At 48.4% G+C, this 21003-nt stretch overlaps 1 protein-coding gene and 1 long non-coding RNA gene across 4 annotated transcripts; one reads left to right on the forward strand and one right to left on the reverse strand.

Annotated features, from left to right (window-relative positions):
• Window positions 1-11202: 11202 nt before the first annotated feature.
• Window positions 11203-18018, reverse strand: Osr2 (odd-skipped related transciption factor 2). Of its 3 annotated transcripts, none has more exons than XM_059247566.1 (4): window positions 17690-18018; window positions 13486-14250; window positions 12455-12554; window positions 11203-11750 (listed from the first exon to the last, which is right to left on the reverse strand). In XM_059247566.1, exons 2-4 carry the CDS (start codon window positions 14139-14141, stop codon window positions 11568-11570), a joined length of 939 nt encoding a protein of 312 aa, XP_059103549.1. In that variant the 5' UTR covers window positions 14142-14250; window positions 17690-18018; the 3' UTR covers window positions 11203-11567. The 3 variants fall into 3 exon arrangements, with proteins under 3 accessions (XP_059103549.1, XP_059103551.1, XP_059103550.1); XM_059247568.1 differs by having other exon boundaries at window positions 11203-11668; window positions 17690-18017; XM_059247567.1 differs by lacking the exon at window positions 17690-18018 and having other exon boundaries at window positions 13486-14401.
• LOC131896772 (uncharacterized) lies at window positions 12713-14433 on the forward strand. The gene is made up of 3 exons (XR_009375512.1): window positions 12713-13398; window positions 13500-13596; window positions 13751-14433. It is a non-coding gene; the product is annotated as an uncharacterized LOC131896772 (long non-coding RNA).
• Window positions 18019-21003: the final 2985 nt, after the last annotated feature.

Consider the following 21003-nt stretch of genomic DNA (forward strand, 5'->3'; position numbering starts at 1 on the left):
TCTCGAGCACTCCTGAACCAATCAATATTGAGCGCTTCCAACCTCAACCTGTAATCAGATTTGTGAGGAGCACGTGGGTGGAGTGTGAGCTGTAGTGAGCAGACATGTGAGTGGAGTGTGAGCTGTAGTGAGGGGAATGTGGGTGGAGTGTGAGCTGTAGTGAGCGGACATGTGAGTGGAGAAGTGAGCTGTAGTGAGCGGACATGTGAGTGGAGAAGTGAGCTGTAGTGAGCGGACATGTGGGTGGAGTGTGAGCTGTAGTGAGGGGCACATGGCTGGAGTGTGAGCTGTAGTGAGTGGACATGTGAGTGGAGAAGTGAGCTGTAGTGAGCAGACATGTGAGTGGAGAAGTGAGCTGTAGTGAGGGGAATGTGGGTGGAGTGTGAGCTGTAGTGAGCAGACATGTGAGTGGAGAAGTGAGCTGTAGTGAGCGGACATGTGGGTGGAGTGTGAGCTGTAGTGAGCGGACATGTGGGTGGAGTGTGAGCTGTAGTGAACGGACATGTGAGTGGAGAAGTGAGCTGTAGTGAGCGGACATGTGGGTGGAGTGTGAGCTGTAGTGAGTGGACATGTGGGTGGAGAAGTGAGCTCTGCAAATGGAGTCCAGGGTGGTGGTGGAATTAGGCCACACTGCATCCTGCAGTTGTGTATTTAAATTCACCTTGGAATGTATTTCCTTTACGGACTTCGATATAGGCCAGCAAGATGGCTCAGCAGGTAAAGGAGCTGGCCACCAAGCTTGCTGGCCAGAGTTCAATCCCTGAGGCCCGCCAGGTGGGAGGACAGACTTGCCTCCTCTAAGTGTCCTCTTGTCTACTCACACAGGTGATACCAAAGGGTTTTCTGTTTTCTTCTTTAAAACACAAAGGGGCTGTGTGTGTTTTCTTCTTTAAAGAGTTTTATTTCAGCCCATCAGTGGTGGTGCACACCTTTAATCCCAACATCTGGAAGGCAGAGGCAGAGGCAGGCAGATCTCGGTGAGTTCGAGGCCAGCCTGGTCTATAGAGCAAGTTCCAGGACAGTCAAGGCTAAAGAGGGAGACCTTGTCTCAAAAACAAAACAAAACAAAAAACAGAAACAACAATGAAAACAAAAAGAAGACAATTTTATTTCTACAAGTGACCATTTATTTTCTAATGGACTTGGGAAGGAGCCAGAATTATCACCTTTAGATTCCATCACAGTAGGATTGTTTTAATAGATAGAAATGAAGCCAATCAGTGGAAACTTTGCTAATGCTGGAGTTTGGTAACACCACCGAGTGGGTCAGCTCATCATGGGCCTTTTCTTTTTCTTTCTTTTTCCTTCTCTTTCTCTTTCCCGTACTTACCAGCTGTGGGTGAGCTCGCCTGCAGCCTGTCTGCAGAGCTCTGAGCGGCTCAGTCCCAGCTTGGGAAATGATAACCCCACATTCTTTGTGTCCATCTGGAGGGGGAAATTTGCACACCTCGATGAACACAAAAGCTATGCTAAGCTTTTTAACCAACGAATCTCCAACTTCGAAAATGAAAAGAATTAGACAATTCACCTGACAAGATATTAGTATACGTTTCCTGACGGTGTCCAGAGTGCTGTTGGCTTCACAGGGATGTGTGAACTCGACACACATTAACCTGAAAAACAAGACCCAAGGGACACATAGTCAAGATTTTGCATTAAATTAGCTGGAGTTCTGAGTTCTGACCCAGAACCTGTCACTCTTATTACCTCCAGAGCCTTAGGCAAGCCCCTCCACCCCACTGCTACTCCCCATTCACCTTTTTCTTCACCCATAAAATGAGGATAAATAGTGGTGACCTAACTAATAAGAAGCTGTGTAAATTTAATGTCATGTTCAAAATGTTCAAATTCCTTATAGCTATTTAGTTAGGTTTTTAGCAAACTGGCTTATGCTGTTACAGTAATAGAAGAAGTATGTGAGGAAGGTGGGAAGGAAGGTTCTAGAAACAGTTTGCATCTTGGAAAAATCAGGTAACTTTTCTGCCCCTCCACTTTGTCATCCTTAGATGAAATAAAATTCTCTATGTAATGTCATTTAATTTTTTCTTCTTCCTCTGCGTCCTCCTCCTCCTCCTCTTCCTCCTCCTCCTCCAATCTAGTCTCTCTGGTAGAATATAAGTTCCGAGTGCACAGACACATCATCCCTGGCACCCCAGTGCATCACCAACGCCTCTGAAGAACTTCTTTTTAAATATCCAATCATAGACATTTCCCGAAGCCTTTTCACCTCTGATTCTTCTTTGGAAAATGAGTTTAGGGGCAGGGCAGGGAGCCTTGGGGAATGGCTCAAGTAACATGCTTGCTGTGCAGGCCTGAGTACCTGAGTTCAGACCCCTAGAACCACCCCCCCACCCCACCCCCCACCCCACCCCCGCAAAAAAAGGCACGGTAGCACACACCTGTCATGCCAACTCAGGGGAAGCAGAGACGGGGGCCTCTGGGCTTGGTTGCCAGACAGTATGGCTGAATCAGCTGGCACTGGGTTCAGTGAGAAACCCTGTCTCAAAGAATAAGATGGGGAGAAGACACCTGAAGTCAACCTCCAGCCTTCATACATGCACACCCTACGAGCACGAGTGTGCGTGTGTGTGTCTATGCACACACACACACACACACACACACACACACACATGAGCCATTGCAGAGTGCTTGACTAGGTTGTGGCAGGCCCTGGATTTGATCCCAAGTTGTGTGTGTGTGTGTGTGTGTGTGTGTGTGTGTGTGTGTGTGTGAGAGAGAGAGAGAGAGAGAGAGAGAGAGAGAGAGAGAGAGAGAGAGAGAGAGAGAGGTTGCGGATCTCCAACCGTCCAGGAAAGTACAGAGGCGACTATAACACAATACTGCTACTGTCCAGTTCCGTTGTCTTCCTCTCTGTATTTGCTTCAGATATCTTTAAAAAAAAAAAAAGACCATAAATGTTAAGTCCCCAGTCAATACTAGTTCTCAATTTCTTTCCTCTTTCTCTTTAGTTATTATAACCATTATCCAGCCTTTGGAGTTCATTATTTCTGAGAACATTTTATATTTTCATTATGTTTATGTAAACTATGTGTCCTCAAACTGCGAATGCTGTGTTCTTACCTTCCCACAACTTGCTTTCTAATATATAGCGTTACACTCAATACACCGTGTTATATGGTCATTTTAGTACTATCTGCTGTTCTCTGTGTGAATATGAGTTTTATTCATTGTCCTATTACTGCATATTTATGTTCTTTTGAGTTTTAATATATGAGGGCTGGGGATTTTGATCAATGGTAGAGTCTTTGTCTCACCCCCAGCAGAATCCCCACAACACACACACACACATACACACACACACACACACACACACACACACACACACAAACAAACAATAACAAAAACAAGTAGGTCTTTGTGCGTGTGTGTATATGTATCAGAAAATATTCGTATCCATGTCTCTTTCTGCTGGAGTTTCTCTCATGAACCCACAGGGCTGAAGGAATATATTTTCAATTTCAATAGTCTAGGTCACAGGATCTGATTACTTGCTTTGTATTACTTTAGAAAAGGGTGGTCAGATTATTTGTACTTTTTTTTTTTGCCTAACAGGAAACAAAGAGTCAATCAAGTCTTAATAAGATTGTCATCTTTATCTTTCTCCTTTTCTATCTCTAGAGAGGTAGAGTCAGCAGGATCCCTTTGGAAGTAAAGACAATTATTATGACATGAGGAGCTTTTAGATGGCCCTAGATCAGAACCACACAAAACCACGGCCATGTCCTGTCATCACATTGCAATATTTACAACACAACACTGTCAGTGTACGATGTTGCGAAAACAGTGCCACATGGTAAACATTTCAGAGGCCTGCGAATCAGTCCCTCAGAGAGTTATGAGTCTTTGTGACTCAATTCACAAAAGAAATGCTTTTAAGACAGAGAAACACTGATTATTTTAGAACAAGGTAATGGGAAGTCATCAGTTCTGACCCATAACACCAACTAAACCTTCTTATGCTGTTCTCACATAGGCAAGATGGCTCTCCATTACCTGGTGTCTCAAAAGCTGCAGCTTGTGCAACCCATGAGCCTTTTATTTCACATAATCCACGTGAAGATGGGTTACGCCAAGACTTTCCCAGTCCTGGTCTCTACAATTAAATGGTTACTGTTTTCTCACACAATAGATAAATTAAAATAAATAAAGAAGAGAAAAGCCTGTCTACTCAGTGTACTTCTTTGCTCCTACACTGGCTTTCCTATTTGGATAGAGGATGTAGGGCTCGGCAGTCGGGTTTCTCCGGGAAGTTTATGCTGGTGAAGAGGCAGGAGCTATTACATTCTGTCTCGCCAGTGATCCACAGATAATGGGTCACCAGGGGATTTAAGAACTGTATCTTTCAGTTCTTGCCAGGGAGGTAGAGCAAGGTGCGCTGACACGAACCATAATGTGACACACCTTGAAGAATCCTCAGAACCCTTCGGGCGCTCTCAGATGCCGCCACGCAGATCAGGGACAAAAGACTGTCAGTCAAGGGCAGCATTCTGCAAATAACTTCAGTAACAGAATTATTCTTTTTTTTTATTTCTCTGTTTCAGATTCTTAAGCAATCTTTAGATCTAAAAGTGTTTTGTTTTGTTTTCTTGTGATAACGTTAGAGGCAGATCTATGTATTTGGATCTCAAAAAATGTTTGTTAAGGAAAGAGAATCAAGTTACAAAATAGATGACTGTGTGTGTGTGTGTGTGTGTGTGTGTGTGTGTGTGTGTGTACGCACAGTCTGCTTATTCATAGCAAAACATGTGTGAAGACATGTTCAACGCGCACAGTGGCTGTCTCTTGGAATGGAATTAAGATGATTCATTTGCAGGACAGAGGTCACAGTAGGTAGATTTTTTAAACTTCCTTAATATATTTCTATACTATGTGAGTTTTTTTGTTTTTTGTTTGTTTGTTTGTTTTTACAATAAATGTGATTGCTTTTATCACTTAAAAATAAATGCACTTACTTTTCAGTGTGAATGCGTTATTTTTGGTCAACAGTCTTCTGTGGATTCTCTAAACATTAACGGTTCTGTGAAAACAAAAGGAACAGTCTGAGGTATAGGTCACATTTGTTTCTATTGATGTGCCAGAGCTGGTGGGACTTCTTATTTTCTGGGTTTTGTGATGTCAACAATACTTTTTTTAAGTCACACTTAGACTTTCTTAATGAAAAGCGCGAACCTTCCAAGCTAGAGTCACTGGGAAGCTCCAGAGTAAATCCTTGTTTTACAGACAAGACACTGAGCCTCTGGCCAAATGTCTTGCCCATAAACAGTCCCGCAGCTGTATCTCAAAATACCTCCTGCTCTGAGGCTTTTGGGTATTGTTAATATTTTTCAAAAATCTAAAAAGCAATTTAAACTAATTATTACTTTAAAACTATCACACATTTGTACTTCAATATATAAAGTATCACTATAGTAAACGAATATTCTCCATATAGGAGTGAAAATAAAAAGACATTCAATAACAATATTTCAACCAACAGATTGAAAACAAAATTATGCTTACTGCGATGCCTGCTCCTCCCCCTTTTTACTCTATGTTCTCATTTAATCAAATATTGCACTCTATTTATTCCTTTTTTGCCTCTTTAGTGAGTAGATTAGGAAGACAAAGAATGAGAAATAAGACATCAAAGCCAAGAACGTCTACCAATATGAAAAGAAATGAAAATTTTGGCGACAACGATAGAAAAGTAGATGGGAAAGACTGTGGAAGGGCAGCAGGAGTCAGGGCAGAGGAAAACCTGACAACTTCAAGGCCAGGGAGTCAGTAAAGAAAGGAGGTCGAGATTTGTTTTGTGTTTATTACGGTAAGCACATAGTAAATGGCTGATGGATAAGATAAGGGACAGTGGTGTCAAAGGCTAACTCAGAAGTCCTCCGGCTCTAACACACATAAGAACTACCTGAAGTGTTTGTTTAAAATAGAGATCTTAGTCGTTATCACCAGAAATTCCAACTCACCCGAGGGGTTGGGGAGGGCTCAGAAAAAAAGGCTCTTGAATGTGACAGCTTGAAGAACACTCTTGAAGAAGCTCTTAGAAGGGAAAAAACACAGACCCAGGATAAAGAAATCTAAAGAATAGGACAAGGAATTCTGAGTGGAAATCAAGGAAGAAAGGAGAGAAAACTAAAAGAAAGTAAACATACAACCAAGTGAAGAGAGGGGGTCAGGAGCCACCGGAGGCCGTACGGGGCTGCGAGAAAGACAAGCAAGGCCGCTCAGAGGCAATAAATCGAGACAGAAATACCAATGTATTTAGCATGTTAAGGCTTTATTTTGAATTTTTAAAATACTGTGTATTACATTTTGTCTTTAAAAACATACAAACTCTGCGTGGTGGAGGTGCACACCTTTAATCCCAGCACTCAGGAGGCAGAGCCAGGTGGATCTCTGTGAGTTCCAGGCCAGCCTGGTCTACAGAGGGAGATCTAGCACAGGCACCAAAGCTACACAGAGAAACCCTGTCTCAAAAAAACAACTCCCCTCCCCCCCGAAAAAAAACCCAAAAAACCCCCAAAAACCAAAAAACAACAACATACAAACATGATTTTTGAGGAAGAGTTTTTTTTTAAAAAAAGGAAAAGAGAAGTGAGCCTGAGTCCATCACTTAGGAATCTCTGCTACTAACTTTTTTGGTGTGTTTCAGTCTTTCTGTTTAGTGTTCCAAGGTTGCTGTCATTTTATATTGTTGAAATAAATAGATGTATGCGATATATCCTGCGTCTGACATGACATCAGCCTCTCCACCATAATATTATTAACAGAAGCTTTATCTGGTGGTGGTGGTGGTGGTGGTGGTGGTGGTGGTGGTGGTGGTGGTGGTGGTGGTGGTGGTGGTGTGTATGTGTGTGTGTGATCATCCATGTGCAGGTGAATGTTTACGCCAGAGGTCAAGGTCAGAAACGGTTCCTTAGGCTCTGTCCACCTGGTATTTTGAGACCTGTGTCTGCCTCTGCAGCACTGGGATTGAGTGACTTCCCTCGCACAGGCCTTTTTCAGTGCATGCTGTGGCTTGAACTCAAACTTGCAGGGCAAGCAGTTTTCTGGCTGAGGCATCTCTGCGGCCCTTGGGAACCTCATTTCTCAACCTTGCCTCCTGTTCACGGTAGCCTGCTTTCCTATCTATGTTCTCCTTCAGGTAGTCCTGGGCTTCGGGGAAGACCTACTAGTGTGATTTTTACGCAGTCTTGGCCATTCATGCTATAGTGCTCTTCTTATTAGTGCTTGGAGGAGGAGCAGGAAGACAGCTTGCCTTTTCAGACAAAGGAGACCAGGTAGGTCTGCAGGTGGATTGTGGGAGAGACTCCTAGTTCTTACAAAGAAACACACGGAAGAGCTCATCTTTTCCTGCCTCTGGAATGTGTCTGATGAGCGAACAATGGGCTTGGAGGTGCTGCAGCCATCTTGTGGCCTTGAAGGGAGCCCCGGTCTACACAGTAAAGATGGAAGAACAGAAAAGTGGGAAGAGCTGGGTCCAAACGACCTTGTCACTTCAGTGAATTACAAATCTCTTGACCCTGTCTTAAGACATCTTATCAAACAGAAGAAGAATCCTCTGTTGTTGAAGCGCCTACTAGTTACATTTTCTGTTTCTTTCATTAAAAATTGTCCTAGCAGATATGGCATAATTTATAAAAATTTTTGGAGGGGTGGGCTTTTAAAGGTTATTTACGTTTTTTTTTTTAAACTATCAATTCTTGTTTTGGGTTGTTTCAATAAAGAAAACTCACATAGCTTAGATAATAAGGTAATTTGTGTGGGGTGCAGGCAATAAGTAACAAAAAGAAGAAAAGAAACAAGAATGAACTTGAATTATCTCAGGTCATCAGAGCTGAATCATTCTGCGTCTCCACCTCCTCTGTTGCTCATCATTGTCATCAGTAGTAGCTATCAATGTCAAGTGACATGTTAGAAGGGAAAAATTGAGAAATACTGTCTCAACATAACACACTGGTGAGTGTGAATACGAGTAATCCTCCCAACGTACAAGTGTTTGCAATGTATTATATGGTTTCGTCAATTTGTTCTCTTCCCTTATTACAATAATATAGAAATGATATGGTAATGAGAAAAGCAGCTCATTCCGTACTTATCTCATATTAAGACTTTCTGTTGTTTCTACATAGTGTGAAACCTGGATGTGTTGACAGTCTTTCTGTTTCCCAAGCACCTCCCAGGAGCTGGCTGCCCATCCAGGCTTGAGACAGAGGTGAAATGAGGAAATTCCCGACACTGTTTTTATTTTATCAGCAGAGGTAATTGGGCCGATTTATAACTTTAGACTCTGAATTTGCTGACTTTTAAAGCACGTAGTTGTCTTAGAGTTAGATTTTATGAAGTTTTCCTCTTATACAATGATATATGGCAAGATAATAATGCTAATTTCTGCAGTAATAAAGGCCTTAGGCTGCAATGGCCTGCACATCAAGCTAAGTGCCCATGAGAGCATCTAACCCTCACTCATAACTCCACACAGGCAACTGGTCACAATATAATTAGTGTTCAGAAATGTCTTTCAGATCTCACACACAGATGACAAGATGATATTATAGTCACAACTCAATGGTCATTTGTAACTGCTGTTCATTAATTTTTCTGCACTGTGGTTATGATGGGTGATCTTTCCTCTGCCAAGTCTTTTGCCAAGGCAATTGATTCATAAGTTGACTATGATAGGGGGCGTAAGGAAACACAGGCTAATCTAAAACACAAATAATGACTCTTCTCTGAACTAAAAAAATAAAATAAAATAAAATAAAAAACAGCAACTCTATTTCCCAAGACACAAGATCTGCCTTGTCCTTATAATGTCTTAGAAGAATGTCTCACACAAGATTCATTTCCTGCATACTTAAGCATAGAGGAGAAAACCCCGCAGAGTTTGGAGAGGGATCAACTATTCAGAATTTTACCTGGAATCATGAAGACTGTGTGGAGTCACTTGTGTGGAGGTCACAAAGTGTTGTCCTGTCTGAGCCTAGATGGCCACTGGACCTAAGAGCTATTAAATTAAGCTCTATCATACAGATTTCTAAATTAGTTGAGAAGTCAAGAGTCTTTAAATGTGCCTTTATGTGCATAAGACAGAAACAGAAAACGAAAACCAGGTCCGGTGTGGTGGCCCATGCCTGTTATCCCAGCACTCAGGAGGCCGAGGTAGAAGGATCAAAGCCAGTCTGGGCTACAAAGTAAGTTCTTGGCCAGCTTGAGCTGCCGTGGAAGCCCTGGTCTCTACATAAAACAATAGCAAAAATGAAACCAAAGAGCAGGGGCAACTGTCACAGGATTCGGCAACTGAAAAGCACACAACAGACATTTGATAAATCAAGGAATAAGGAAATAAATTGTGTGTGAATTGACCTTGACTTTTGAAATGGTGTGAGGATGGGAAGGGGAACTGCCTTCTGGGCTCTCTCTCTGTTTCCTCCTTCACTTAAGAGCCTTACTTTACCAACTAGAATAAATGGGAGGAAATGATATGCTGGCTGTATCAATCCACGTATCTATCTGTGGTAGGGACCCCCACGACAGGCTTGCAGCTTGGTAATGGGCAAGGGTCATCCTTTTATGATTCATCTGACCTCTGTGCAGGGGAACTGTGACACTTGTAGTATGTAGGGGGTGGGGTTGTGAGTCTGAATACATGGAAAAATCCTGAAAGATTGGTGGTGGTGGGGGGTTGTCTCTAGGGACAGTCAATGTTAATCCTGCCCTAAAGTATTCAAATCTTCCATGTCAAGGCAAGCAGAATCTTGAGAGAGCAGGGTTAGGGGAGGTCACAGAGTTAATTCTGTACAAACAGAAGAAAATAAACAGCCATTTAATTCCTCTAAACACACACACACACACACACCACTTCACTCCTAGTGAAGGCTCTGAGCTTTCTTCTTTATGAGGATGCATTTGTGTTGTGTTAGAGAACACAGACAGGTGAGGAGACAGGTGTGGAGAAATGAGCCCCTGGGAGACCGAGAGGTGACTCTCATCCAGCTCCCTTGAGAGCAGGATAACAGAAGAACCTAAAATGCTTTGAAATCCCCTGGGAAATTATATCAAACAGGCACTGGTGAGAAATTTCAAATTTTATCTTCAAATCCCCACCTATCATTCTGGAAGATCCTAAGGTATCAAACAAACGAAAGACCTGTTGCTTGATATCCCCGGAGGTTAAACAAGCTGTCCTTGCACAAATAATACAGTTTTTAAAAGAAATCTGAGAATGCCTGATTCAGCCTGTTATTCAGTATTAAACTATTTATGAGCGCCTACTGGGCCACTGGGCCACAGGTTCCAGGGATGTTCTCTGAATTGAGTCATTTTCCTTTCATCTGGATCCATCTGCTGTTTACCTCCACCCAGAGCCCTCCACCCGAATCCTGCTGACTCCAGGCTGCCACTGCCCCAGTGTCCTGTGCTCCAGAGCTACTTGGGAAAGAGGGACATGCTTTAGAAGGCTACCATGTATCTACTGCAAGCTCCCTACAAGGAGTAGCCTACACTTGACATTTTTCCAAGGGCAGACCTTGGCCAGTGACCTCACTCACTTTGCTTTGTGGAGAAATCCTACCCTTCTGACAGAACTGATCTCCACCCTTGGAAAGAAATATTGTGTGCAAACACTACTAAGTGGTTTCTCCTTCCTCCTTTCTCCATCCGTATCTTCTTGTTCTGCAGGAGGATTTTACACTCATGCCCTGAAGGCAGGATAAAGTCTGTGTTTATAGTGAGAAATCAGTGTTCAAAGTCTAAAGCAGGAGCAGTTGCCCACCATAAACTTCGACAACAGGTCAAGGACTTCCAGAACACGGAGCTCCTCTCCTATATTTCTTGCCATCAGGGCCTTTCAAGGGCATAACAGTGAACAGCGTGTTATCAACAGTGATTACTACAGTATACTTACCTGAAGGAATAAACTTTACAAACGTAGGGACTGCAGTAAACAAGAGGACTAGGACTCCAAGGCGATTCAATTTTATATATTTGAAAGAAAAAAAACCGGACATGATCCCATTCCAAAATGCCACAGTACAAAAAAAGGAAGTGCTCAAATTTTATTAAGAGAACGAGAAGTCCTGTTTTTAAAACCGAGGAATAAAGAACACCCTTCCCATTGAATCTCCAGGGGTTGTCCCCCACTCTGGAACCCACAGGGAAAACAGAAGTTGACTAGCGTGCAGACGCATCTCAAGAAGCGTTGAAACAAGAAAAGTTTTATTTTGAAAATACAGTCTTTAAAGATAAATTTGGTTTCCATTTTCCACGTCTGGGTGCATCCAACAAGATACGAAAACAAAACAACACAACGGGACGAAGACCCACGACACTATGTACAGAGCTCTAAAATGAGCCGTGAATATCTACACGGATCTAGTACATGCTGGTTGCGAAGGGGGGAGTGTGTGGCTTTCTAAGAGTTCTCAGTCCTCCGGAAGAACAGTTAACTCTCGGGAGCTGCAGGTGCGGCTGCAGCCAGGGAAGAGCTGGGGTCAGTGGGGGTGGGGGTGGGCCCCTCGGGTGGGAGGCGTGGACAGGGCAGATCCTGGGCTTCGCTAGAAGTTCTGCCGCGGGGTGTGAGTCAGGCTGTGCCGCCGCAGATCACAGTTTCGCCTGAACACTTTGCCACACTGCTCGCAGCTGTAGGGCTTGATGTCTGTATGGGTGAGAAGGTGAGTTTTCAGATTACTTCTCTGATTAAAGGTTCTTCCACATGTGGGACATTTGTGTGGAGATTCCTGTTCAGATGTGAAGCAAGGCAAAGGATTAATCCTTCACACCACCACGGGCACCCACCTCAACAGTTTCTGTCTTATCTGTACCAAGCCCTAACATAACAAGCGCGCACAACAAAAGAGGGGACCTGCAGGGACAGATCTGTGCTCTTCATCCGCCAATCGTGAAGCACACGTACAGGCGCCCGCGGAGGCCCGATTGCACTGATAAGACCACCTCGGTGGCCACGTATTTCATCGCCCCGTCAAGGGCAGGAAAGGGGGGGGGGCAATCCTCTCCTAGGGAACTCCATTCTCCCGGGAAATGAAGCTCCTGTTTGCTGGAAAATTAAACTATTCCTCAACGTCCTGAAAGCTACAAATTACGAGGCCCCGGGGAAAGAGAGCATATGGGATTTCACCCTGGCTCCACTGTCAAAATTACCTTTATTTCCTCCCAAACACGGAAGTTTTAAACACGGAGCAGATGGGATGAAAAAATACAATACTAACATTAGGATTTATTATAGACTGGTTGGCCTGTTCGTTAAGAAAAATTCTTTGTTATGTAATATTCATTTTATATTAAAAAAAACCACAAGGGTCTCTGCCTCCCCCTCCCCAAAGCTAACCTAAAAAGAGCGTTAAGAAACAGACCCTGGCTTGAACACTTTTTGTAAAGCCATAATGATAAAAATGAAGCAATTTTTTAAAAAAAATGAACTTACCTGCATATGTAAAGTTTTGTGAACTGCTAGAGTTCTAGACTGACAGAATCCTTTGCCGCACTCCTGACATTTGAAGGGCTTTTCTTTGGAATGGATATACCTGAAAATCAATACAAATTTTCATTGAAATGATCATCCCTTTGGCTTAGGATTTACTTTCCACAATTACTCCAACGAAATTTTGAGAGGGCAAAGGAAGCAGAATGTCTATTGTTTATGTTGTTCTTAGATTTTCTGTGAAATTCTGTTTATAGTTAACCCCAGCTAACAGACTCTTGGGAACATTCGGGGCCGGCTGGCTTTATCTACACTTGACCGCCCTCTCTGGCGAATTTCTGGAGCTCCACGCTCTGCACAAAGAGCCGTTCGAGGCCTCCAGGCTTTTCCCTGGGATTTAAACTGACCAAGTCAAGACGGAGGGCAAGGCTGAGTGGGGTGGAGGCTGATTTTGGGAAGCACTTCACCGCCTCGGGGACGGACACGAAAGTCCCACCTCAGAAGTCACAGGTAAGATTTCGGCGAAACCCCCACACCCCCACCGTGGGAATTATTTTAGCCCGCTGTCTTTTACTAATCCAGGGTGTGAGGGTGGTGGGAGCTGTTGCTAAATACAGCGACCTCGAGACCCCTCAAAGAATAAGAAAGCCTGTGGGCGGCTCTAGGGTACTCGGGGAGGTGGGGAGAGACCAATGGATTGTCCGGAAACGGTTCCACAGCCTCCAACGCTGCACCCCCTTCCACCCAGTCCACCCAGTTGGAAGGACTCCGGGGTCTGAGGTTAACTGTTCACTCCTCACTCAGTACCGAGGCCGACCCAGAGGAAATAGAATTACTGACTCCTAGGCCAAAGCCAAGCTACCAGATTTTTTTCCTGCTCGAGGACCGAGTAAGGCCGCTTCTCATCCCAAAGGACACAGCGGCGGCCGCAGGCTTGGGGTGGGGAGGTAAGCGCTGGTGGTTCGCCGAAGCCGGCTTTGGGAGGGATCTGGATTTCAGTGACACTTGGGATGTCCCGTAGTTCCCAGCCTCACCTGTGATCCCGCAGGTGATCTTGCCTCCGAAACGCCTTGTGGCAGATGTCACACGTGTATGGCCTCTCGTCCGTGTGGGTTCTCTCGTGAATGAGCAAGTTGTAGGATTTGGTAAAGTGTCTGCCGCAAAACTTGCAGATAAACTCCTTTTTCGTTTTGGAGGGCAGTCTCCCTCGGGAGGGCTTTCTGTCCGGAGTCAGTTTACTGAGGCCCGAGAGGGGGCTGCCCAGCCCGGGGCTCAGCTTGCTCAGGTCTCCCATTTTAGGGGGGTCTTCCTGCGTGGCGGCCACCGCCAAGTTGGCAAAGTCAAAACGGGGCCGGTCCTTGTGCAGCGCTGGAAGGACGTGGGCGATGGCCCCCTGCTTGGGGTGGAACAGGTGCGTGGTGAAGGGCAGCGCGGGGAAGGGGAAGCGAGCGTCCACGAGGCCCTGCGCCGCAGCCATCTCCGTGATGGTGGAGCGCGTGATCTCGTGCACGTTGGGGTACCCCAGCGTCCAGTGGTTCATGTGCATCGTCTGCACGGCGCTGAGCCCATACAGGCCCTGAAGGTGGTCCACGGCGGCGGGGAAGGTGTTCACCGCCTGCAGGAAGGAGTAGTTGGTGAGCTGCAGCGATGGGTGGAGCGGGATGGGCGCTGGCAGGGCCTTGCTCCCCATCTTCCTGGCGGCGGCGCCGGGGGGCTGCGGGAAGCCGCCCCCTTCTTCCAGGTCTCAGAGGCCGGCGGGCGCGAGAGAAAGAAAAAAACAGCAGCACGCAGAGGAGGCCCTAAAAACGTCCAGGGGAGAGAGGGAGACACCGTGATTATTATTCAGCCCCGCGAGTACCCCGCCGGTTACATCGCCTAAGTTCCCGTCTCCAGGACTCCAGGGCCCGGGCGGCAAGTGGCCCTCTGGCGAGCGGGTGGCAGGAAGATCGGATTCCCGGAGAGGGGACCCCGCCCGGGGAAGAAAGGCGCCAGCCTGGACCCCGTCACCCGCATCCTCTTAGGGGGGATCAGGAGGGCTGAGGGGTCAAGGCCCAGAGCCAGCGGGGTGGCTCGGAGAAGCTGGCCAGCTCCCCGGGACGCCGCAGGCCGTGGCTCCCAGCCGGCCCCGGAGGCCCGGTTCGATCCACGTGCGTGGCTTGTCCCCACGCTGTGCCCCGCTGTGGTCGCCTCGCCCGCGCTCACCGGGGCACTAGCAGGGCTCCGCCTCGCCCCGCGCTGACCTCGCTGGCTTCCCTGCGCCTTCCTCGGCCTTCCTCCCATTTATCAGCAGTGACGGGCCCGCAGGAAAGGAAAGTGACACCCGGGGGCTGGGTTCGGCCTGGACTCACCCCTTCCCCTCCTCCCACCCCTACCAAGATCCCTTCCAGATGGTTCAGACGCCAGCCCGCTTGGGGTGAGGACACAGAACGTTTCTGAGGCCCGAACCCCTCTTCCCAGACTGAGCACCAGGCTCTCAATGAGGGGTCTGCTTCCCGACCTGGCCCCCTCGGGAGGCCCGGGGTGTGTGTGGCCTGCTGGCTGCGTCCGCACTGGGCAGCCCGGGCTCCCTGGAGCACCTCACCTGCGTGCGCAGTGGGCCCACAGCCTCCCACAGCCGCCCCCTGTTATAAGCGGGCTCCGCCAGCCCCGCCGAGGGTGGCCTCCAGGTGCGGGGTTCAGAGCAAGACCTTCGCCAGGCAAGGAAGCAAGCCGGCCAAGCGCGCCGCTAACCCCAACACCTGGGGCCTGGGACCCGCTCCCCCTGCCCCGCTAACCCCTCCTACACCACACTGTTCTTCCCCAGGCGTTTATGAAGTGGTGCTTGGGGTGCATCTGCCAGCAGGCTCAGGGGGCTGCGCTATGACGCAGCGCTCTGGCAGGGCTGGAACGGGCTGCTTCCGTGGGCCCCCACCTTCCTCCGCTGCTTGGAACAGTCTGGAGACAAGAGATTTATTAATGAACTGCTTCTGCCTGGTGGTATGCGGTCTGGGAGTTCAGGCTGGGAGTTAATGAGAGGTGTGTAACAGTCAGAGGGTCTCAGTCAGACCATTCAACCGAAACTGTAAACTCCCATTAGTAATAAACTTTCCCACCACACAAATCACTATTCACTTTTGTTCAGCCCTCAAATTCTCTCCTATGGAGTGTGTGTGTGGGGGGGGGGGGAGATTCTACTAACATCACTGATTATTTTCTCTTCAATTAAAAATAATAAATTTCATCTTTAGCTCCTTCTCCGTGGGTAATGAGGATTTTCCAGGGAGTCAAAACATTTTCCCCCTAGTGTTGAAAAGCAGCCTCTCTTCTACACAGAGAGGAAACCGAAATTATTAGTTGGGTGTATTCCCAGACTAGATTTCTTAGAAATAAATACAAGAGGCCCTGCATGATCCTCAGCATAGGCCGTGTAGGGCCAGGATGGAGTGTTGGTCGTCAGAATGACCATCAGCATTTATGATTTTTTTTTTTTACTCTAAATCCTCTAAGTGAACTTGGCCACAAAGGTCACAATCTTAACTGTCTGCGGCCACTCTCCTCCTCCAGTAACGTATACTGCATAAAGGACACTTTTATCATTTCTGTTGGTCCCAAACTGCCACTTCACAGTAAGTTTGCTGTAATTTGCAAAGGAAGAGCAAGCCAGTGCGCCATCCGGAACCCTTTCACAAACAGAACTCCCCTAAACAGCTTCCCCACACCGCTGGCCTAACTAACCAGGGAGTTCGGGTTCCCACAGCCCGCTTCGGTCGCTGGCAATGTGCGTCAAGCCATGGCTTAGGTGAAGGCAGAGCTCTAAGGCACTTTCGTTTTGTTGGGGTTGGCTGAGTGCACACTCCACTTCAGGCACTAACTGCGAGTCCTCCGCTGTCTGTCAATTCTCCACCGGCCTGTTTCGGACCACTGGTTACTTTTAATTTTGCGAGGAGAGAAAGTTAAACCATGAAAAGTCATAAACGGTTCAGTGGAGATGAGGCTACATTTCTTTCATCAGTTTTCAATGGAATTCCCAGGCGTTAGACGTTTTGTAAGTTTCACTGGTTGTCAGCAGGGGAGAATTGTACGTACTAATTTCAGTTTACTGAGACGTTCAAAACACCCGGGAACACAGGCTCTCTGGTAATTTGATAAAGGATCTTCAACTTTGGTAACAGGGGTGTTACACTGAATTATCTAAAAATAACACAGTTTGGGGTCATCTGCTAACCCATCTGTATTGATTTCTGAGTGAAATGACGGATAGATGGGTATGCTCGCTGAATACTCAAATACGACAGAATTTTATATAAACCAGAGAGCTCTAGAAGAAAGAGCTCATGATGGTGTGTGTGTGGTGGGGGGGACACTTGATTAGGTGCAGGGGGCAGCCACCAAGCTCCTGCCCCTTCCCCGCGCCTCTGCCCTCCCAAGGAGTTAATTAAATTAGGATGCCTTCCACATAATCTGGGTTTGTCTCCGCTCCCTCGCTCCTCCTGTGTCATTTTCTTGTTCTGTTCAAGACTGCAGTTTGTGGAGTCGGCTGCAGTGAGCTGTCTGCTGCACCCGGTTTCGCTTCGGGAGCAGTCAGCGCTCTTTTGTTCTCTGCTCACAGGTGGGGAGACTGACTCGGCGCGGCCGTCTCCACGAACACCTTGTCCTCCCTTCTTCCCACAACCGCGACCCCCTTCCCGGCTATCTCTCGACGATCCGAGCGTCTCAGCCCCTGGGGAGCTTGCCTGCTGCCCTCTCGGCAAAGGAGGGAGCGGAAGGAAAAAGCAAGAGGCCAGCACACGCTTGGGGGGGGGGGATCACCTATGACTGGACTCTCCCCCCGTGAAATGCGCCCTCGGAGTCGCCGGCTTGGCCGCACCGTGTGTCCCGGCCCTTTTGTGCTGCGAGCCGGGGCTGTTGTGGGACGCGTGGGTCGGGCTTTCTAGAGCGGGGGAGCAACGTCTTGGGATGATGGGGTTTGACCACAAAATACGACGATCTGCCTTTTTATAAATCTTGCCGAAGGCGTAAATCTACCCAAACCAAATACACGCAAAAGTTCGGGGCAGCACACAAAAGTTCGACTGGGTGTGTTAGTTGGGAGTTGCGTGCGAGGGACCGGAGGGAGCCAGAGCACGAGGCCCGGGACTGGGGTGCACGGGAGTGCTTTTCCTTTTCTGAACCTGTGGCTCTCCACACAGAACCGGGGCGCTCCTGGAACCCCCACATCCTTCCTTAGGACAGCTACAGCCGGGCCCCGGAGACACTCACCGCCAGCGCCGAGGACTGCCTGGGCAGCGCGGTTCAGACCAGGTCGGGGCAGCAGCGCGCACAGCTTGGAAAGGTCATGAGGTCCAAGCTGGGCGAACTTCTTTTTCGGCGCGAAGTCCCGGGAGCCGAGGACATGATCTAGGGGAGCGGATCGTGTTCTTCGTCGGTCCGTGGGAGCGGAATGTGTAAAAAAGAGCGCGCGTGCTCTGGAGGCGTGCTCAGCGCTCGCCCAGAGCGCGGTGCCCGGGCCACTTTCCCGCCGCCGACTGCGGGTGAAGTCGGAGCCCGCAGCCCTGCAGGGCCATCCCCCTCCGGCAGCGAGCGCGCTGAGCTCCGTCGCAGCCCGCGTCCCGCCCCAGGCTGCCCCTCGCCCCGAGTCCAAGGCTTTAGTAGCGGCCCCGCCTCCCCTCCCCGCGGGCGTCCTGCAGCGGAGAGGGGCCGCGGCACCCAGGCTCCGCCTCCACGCCCGGCGCCCGCTAATGGTCCACTCTGTTTACTTGTGTTTGGATAGCAACTGAGTCTTAAAGGCGCAGGTTTGCTCGAGGTTTCCCTGTTAACCCAGACACAGAACCCAAGGTGACTCAGTTCGAATCTCACACACTAAGACAACGCCCATCCCCTCTCCCAGGACAGCACTTTTCCTTACACTGTTGGAAGCTCAGCTTCTGGGTCTTTGCTTCCTCAGAGAAGTCCAAAGGGCATTTTGCATTTTGTACTTCTACTTCGTTAGCTGGCCGGCTTCGTTTCCACGTCTTAACACGTTTATATGATCATCTGCTTCAAAGGGCCGAGGCAATCAGCTCTGGATTTTCTTCTCCAGCATGTACCGCCCTTGCCCCAGTGTGAAATAGTTCTGTCCATACTTTTGATCAATTATGGCTATATGTGTAGCCTGTTTTCCTTCACTGTCTTCAAAACGAAGTTTGTTTATGGAAGTGACAATTGACTAATTTCATAATTAGTGTCAAGACATGTGGAATGTTCCAGAAGAAATTTCTTCCAATATGTAAGCTTTAATCAGCTAATGTACATTTCATAAGCAGCTAACCAACTTGGTTAAAGGAGTGGGCATCTGCGATCCATTGGCAAACAACGAAGAGCCCATCTGGAATGGGTGAAGAACAATCATTTTTAAATTTTAGGAAAATACTATCCCAGCGTCTCAAAACATGCATTATCTTCATTCTTAGCAAAAATTGAGTTCATTGTCCAGCCGCCAGAAAAATTAATCGAATTTGACGTGCACTGTTAGGCTTCCTAGCTCTCCTAAAGGTTTAGTTACTTTGTGAGCGTGTGAATGAAAAGGCACTCCAGCCCCTTTGGAATAGAGTGACAGGGAATGGCACAGATCTACATCATATAGCTTCGTTTCAGATGCGCTTGAACAAAACTAAGCAAACCGTCCTTGGTCCCAAACGAGTCACCAAAGGGCACTTACGTTAGCGGCTGCTTGGAGACGCATAGATCTTTTAAAGAAACCGTACAATTCAAAAGCGTCCCTCCAAAAGATGCTTTTCAGTCACTCTTCTCAAAGGACAATTACAATAACCTCAACTGTGTGGGGAGGTGGCTGGACGTGCGCCGCACGCTGAGAGCCGTCAAAGGCTAAGCACAGGCGGCAGGCGGTCACTACGCAAACCACCTCATATTAAGTTAAAAGCCTTTTATTTTATTCGTCGAAGTGAATATAAATTTTCGTTTCTTTGGTAAAAACATAATTCAGGAGCAGAAGGTCCTCTTTCCCCCCTTTTCCCCAGTTCTCAAGGATTTTTTCGGTTCTCAAGGATTACACAGTGAGCCTGGGACATGCGACTCCGTGTTCAGTATCCTGCAGGGCTTAACCACTTCAAAATAAAATTGACGAACACCGTGGAAGTAGGAGAACGCCTCGGAGAGTTAGGGGGTTTAAGAAACCCTTTTCCGAGTGGGTTCCATAGGGTGCTTTCATTTTAGCGCTTGGTCCCGAGCCTCAGCTCCCAGGATGCCTGCGGTTCCCTCTCTCCAACCGCCTCATTCCTTCCACAGCCTTTCTCAATTTGGAGAACGGGAGAGAACTTTCTCTTCATTCAGACCCCCCAGGACAGACACGCACCGGGTGGTGACCTGAGGGCTGAGCCCGTGCTTCCTGGCTCCTTTGCACTGAAGCGGAGGCAACCTCTCCAGCAGCAGGCTTCGCACCTTCCCGCCCAGTGTGTGTTGGGTACCGAACCGCCCGCTTTCCCCCTGGGGTAGATGGGCTTTCCACCTTCCCCTTAGCTGTACCCTCTTTCCCAAAACCTCCGGAGCCAGGGTTTTGCTGTAAACATGTTTACCTCGCGCACCCGGGCCTCAGAAGAACTCTGGGCCGACCCAGCCCCAGCACTGCCGTGGCTGCAAGGTGGGGAAGAGTGAGCTGGCGCCTTTGAGCGTAGCCGGGCGGCCCCGGGAGCCCCGGCGGCCTGGAGGGGTGCGGCGGTGCTGAGCCGCGCACGGCTGCAGGCTCGGCGGGCTGCACCTGCCCATCCCGGAACATTGCTGCTCACCTGGAACCCTCACCGGAACTTCGGGGTGCTCAGACCCCGGGAGGCCCAAGTGCTGGCCGGAGTCAGGGGCGCACTCCTTGGGAGAGCCCGCCCACGAGTCGCTCACCAGCTAGACCCCCAACAACGCCGGGTGCAGAAAAACTGGCCCACCCGGCTACCATCAAGGAGCCGCGGGGCCCTGGCGTGCAGAAGCCGAGGTCCCGCCCGGAGTCAGCGGCAGGCCAGCTGTGCCCCCAGGTCTGAAGTCTCCGCGGGGCTGTCCCAGCTCCCTCCGGAGCTCAGCTGCCTGTTCCACTTGCAAATTCCTGCGAATCGGGTCAGCTGCTGTCCTCGCGGCACTGGGCTTTCGACACCAGGGACGCTTGCGAGGAAATGGCTAACACACTGATCAGGAGCGGGCTGGGCGGTTGCAGCCCCAAACCCAACAGCAACGTTTACGCTATGGGAGGAAGGGTCAAGGCCTAGCACAGGAAACTCAGAGGAGCCGGGAGTGGTGGCGACGTACTGCCCCCAGCCCACCCAGGAGTCTGCGGGTGGAGCCAGCAGGTGCCACACTGGAGTTGACTGCACGCTGCGAGCATGCTAACTAACCTGTACCGTTTTTAAAAATCAAATTATGGAAAGCTTATCTTTTTTCCTAGGATTCCTTTGAGGGCCGGCTTCCCGGTCCCCAGCTTTCCCCAGCCTCTGCGGAGAGGAGACCTTTGCTGCTTTTTTGCTGCAGACAACGCGTGCACTCCAGTCACAGAGCAAAGAGGGCCCAGGGGAGCGGAGAGGCTGGCACGCCTTTGA

Source organism: Peromyscus eremicus, chromosome 20 (genome assembly GCF_949786415.1).
Source record: "Peromyscus eremicus chromosome 20, PerEre_H2_v1, whole genome shotgun sequence".
In the NCBI taxonomy this organism is placed as follows: domain Eukaryota; kingdom Metazoa; phylum Chordata; class Mammalia; order Rodentia; family Cricetidae; genus Peromyscus; species Peromyscus eremicus.